Source organism: Agrilus planipennis, unplaced genomic scaffold (genome assembly GCF_000699045.2).
Source record: "Agrilus planipennis isolate EAB-ADULT unplaced genomic scaffold, Apla_2.0 scaffold12, whole genome shotgun sequence".
In the NCBI taxonomy this organism is placed as follows: Eukaryota; Metazoa; Arthropoda; class Insecta; order Coleoptera; family Buprestidae; genus Agrilus; species Agrilus planipennis.
In genome coordinates this window covers 1,132,637-1,136,377 of record NW_020439003.1, presented here as the reverse complement: position 1 = coordinate 1,136,377, position 3,741 = coordinate 1,132,637, and the positions used below count along the sequence as shown (strand labels likewise).

At 32.4% G+C, this 3,741-nt stretch overlaps 2 protein-coding genes across 2 annotated transcripts in view; both read right to left on the bottom strand.

Moving 5' to 3' along the window:
• The window catches only part of LOC108733303 (ATP-binding cassette sub-family B member 10, mitochondrial-like), a 3,299-nt gene extending 449 nt beyond the window's left edge, over positions 1-2,850 (bottom strand). The window contains exons 1-8 of the mRNA XM_025976002.1: positions 2,387-2,850; positions 2,116-2,335; positions 1,812-2,014; positions 1,382-1,663; positions 896-1,127; positions 550-836; positions 142-401; positions 6-86 (exon numbers count right to left, since the gene is read on the bottom strand). Coding sequence (XP_025831787.1) covers positions 6-86; positions 142-401; positions 550-836; positions 896-1,127; positions 1,382-1,663; positions 1,812-2,014; positions 2,116-2,284 — 1,514 coding nt within the window. The 5' untranslated portion in view covers positions 2,285-2,335; positions 2,387-2,850. The remainder of the gene's footprint in view (positions 1-5; positions 87-141; positions 402-549; positions 837-895; positions 1,128-1,381; positions 1,664-1,811; positions 2,015-2,115; positions 2,336-2,386) is intronic.
• The window catches only part of LOC108733301 (pinopsin), a 96,151-nt gene that overhangs the window by 49,428 nt on the left and 42,982 nt on the right, over positions 1-3,741 (bottom strand). The gene's annotated exons all lie outside the window — the stretch shown is intronic.

Below are 3,741 nucleotides of genomic sequence, written 5' to 3'. Positions count from 1 at the left end.
GATGCGCAATAGTTAGCACCGTCCTGCCCTTCATAACCCGTTCTAAAGCCTCCCGAACCAAACTTTCTGACTGTGCATCTAAAGCACTTAAAAAATAATAGATTAATAAAAAAATATCTTCCGATTCAAAGGTTTTTTTACCTTGTAGCTTCATCAAGTAATAAAATTTTTGGATCTTTAATTAACGCCCTAGCAATAGCAATTCGTTGCTTCTGACCACCACTTAACATAATTCCCCTTTCCCCAACAAGAGTGTTAAAGCCTTCAGGTAATTGCTGCACAAATTCAAGTACATTTGCCTCTTTGGCTACTTCTGTCAGTTTCTCCTCTGTTATTTTTTCTGGACAATCAGCACCATATAAAATGTTATCTCTAATACTACATGAAAATAACACAGGCTCCTGAAAGTGAACTCAATCAATCTAACAATCACCATATACAAAGAAGAAAATAAAGAAACTTTTCTTCTGTCTCTTTTTAGAAATATTTCAAATAAACATATTTAAAATTTAAAAACACTAAAGAAAACGACAGAGTACAAAAACATACTTGACTAACTGTTCCAATACATCGTTTTATCCATTTAGGATCCAAATTTCTTACATCCTGTCCATCCAATAATACATTTCCCTTAGTAGGGTCATATAGACGTAAAAGTAAAGCAGCTAATGTGCTTTTCCCGGAACCACTTGGACCAACCACCGCCACCGTTTTACCTGGACTTATATCTAGTTTAACATCATTAAGCACCTCTACGTTAGATCGCGATGGATATTTAAATTGAATATCATTAAACTGTATGTGGCCCTCAGGTTCTTTAATTGGAATTGAGCCTCCTACAAATTATTTCCATTCGTTAATAAGCTATATTTCAATTTTAAAGAATATTCTGCACCAGTAACAGGCATAGCAGGTTGTCTATCAACTATTTCCCACAGCCTTGTTGCAGCCCCTACAGCTTTGTTTAACTCGGAATAAAAACTCGAAAGACCACCCAAAGACACCCCTATGTATGCTGCATATAAAAGAAACGAAGATAAGTTTCCGACAGTAATGTCATGAGCAGAAACCATTACTCCTCCATAATATAGAACAGAAATGATGATAACGTTTCCTGTGAGTCCTGTCTACAAAATGCCCAGTCAAAAAAGAACCAAATACATATATACAATACTTTACAATCCCACTAATTTAATTAACATAGAAATTCATTATTAGGGAGTTATGGTGAATTTTTTTTTAAATCAAAAACTGTTTCACATTACAGAATAACGTTAGTTACAATAATAAGTTGCAACAAGTGTAACTAACACTAAAAATGTGAAACTTTAACCTACGACCAATTTAATTTCATTTCGATATTTCGGAAAAGTTTACTAACCATTCCAAAAAATATAGCTCTTGCTCTTGACTCGTTGTATCCTAAAAGTAGAACTTTTTCAATAGCGCACTTATATCGATCCATTTCCAACGATTCCCTGCCAAAAGACTTAACAGTTTTCATGTTTGAAATTCGTTCTTCAGCTACTTGAGATGCAGCTGCCAATTTGTCTTGGACCTCTTTTGTGATGTTGCGAACGTACCTTCCATATATTATCGCTATGACCGCTACTGGTGGAACAACTGTCAAACTTACCAAAGCTAATTTTGGAGACATATAAAACTAAAAATGTTAAAGAGGAAAAGTTTTTACGTTTTCATACATATAAATATATGAAAAGGTTTTGCAAATTAACCATAACAATAACGTTAAAGATGTTTGAAGAAAGTTACTTAAAAAGTAACATTTTATAGCAAGTAAATAAAAATACCATCATTCCACTTCCAGCTAAAACCATAATTGTTGATCTAAGACCATCAGAAATATTTGTGGTAAGAGCATAACCAACTATTTGGGTATCAGAAGACAACCTATTAACTAATTCCCCTGTTGAACGATTATCAAACCATCCTTGCTCTTGTCGCAAAATTGAAGAAAATACTTTTAAACGCAAGGCCTGAGTCATTCTATAACCTGTCAGTAAAAAAGTATATATCATTATCACTACTAAGATTTTACATATGAGAACCTACTCCAGAACTAATCTAATTAAACCCCTGTGGTGTTTTGTTTACCTGAAGTTGACATTAAGTAAACTCTTCCAAAATTGCAAATACCACCAAGAAGAAACACAGCTATTAGTATTCCACATAACTTATTTAACTTTTGTCGAGCATCATCAGAATTTTCATTATTTGTGTAAATAATATCCAAAACCTTTCCTAGACTGAAAGGGACTGCCATTGTTACTGCACTTGATATAAAAAGTAAACATACAGCACCTGCAGAGAAAACCTATCAATTTATTTGAAATAAATTTATATGTGGGGCCACAATTTAACTCACCAAAAAGGGTCCATTTTTCGGATTTCGCAAGGGAAAAAAGTCTAGATAAATCAGCCTTTTTAAGCCTCTGAGTTTTAGTACTTCTATGCCTTTGAAAAAATTTGCGTACACGAGTTGAACTATTTACACTTTCACTTTGTAATACATTAACAGTAACATATGACTTCCTAGTGTTTGATTTATCAGTCATAGCGTGAAAACGTTTAATATAAATTTGTTTTGAAAGGAACACACTACCATTCACATTTTGTAAACGTTTTAATGATAAACTAAGAGTAGATCTATGAATTTGTGCGATAAAAAAGTAGAACATCTTGATAATTCATTAAATTAATTAAAATAAGTCCGCAATGTGAACGCTAAATAAAAAAAACATTATTACAGTACCTGTATCAATTTAAAATTTGCAAGAGAAACCACCTAGGTTATGTTACATTATCATTGTGACAGTCACCTAATCTATGGTCACTTAATAATCGTTTCATGGTCAGACAAATTTTAAATATGGAGTAGTGTATCTATGGAGTAGTGTGTCGCCATCTACTGATTATACATATTGCCGATAACTAGTATACAATATATCGTAAGCATATAGCATTTATTAGGCATTTTACAAAACGCAAAGGCTTTATGAAAAGGGATTTTAAACAACTGACCAACAATACTAAAAGCCTTCGTTAAATCTTCATAATTTTTAATCTGTCCTCCATCGGAGGGAATGAAGAAGGGGATAAGTTAGCAATTGTGAAGGTCTCAAGGAAGATTGTATGATTTTGATCAGTAGTTCTTCTAAATAATTGCTTCATAGACTCTGCGTTTTGTAAAATGCCTAATTTTGAAATATGCCCACGACTTAGGTGCATATGTACAAGATACCTATTTAGATTTTGTTGATTTAGATGGAACATAATTAATGCCTTTTTTCTAATGTTTTATTTTCAATTTTTTTGTACGGATTTGATGTAGAATTAACACATAATCTTATGACTTATGATTAAAACCGCAACTTAATCAATAATTACTTTTTTAATGATAAAAAACGATATCGAGAACTTCTCCCTACTTTGATAGTTTCACAAAAGCTAAATGCTTGCTCATCTTGCATTGCTCTGTATCTGTCCTGATTTTATCAAGATAAAAATTAGAACAATCATCAAGCGACTAATTAGTACGTCACAACAAGTTGTACCATGACGAGTGTGCTAATAATAAGCTATTCGTCTAAACATATCATTAAACCTTTAGTGCGATTTGCTGTAAATGCAAAGGAGAATATTATATAGACTTGTAAATTGCGATTATCTTACGTACCATTAAAGATTAAAAATATATTGTAACAACTCATTACCTTATAC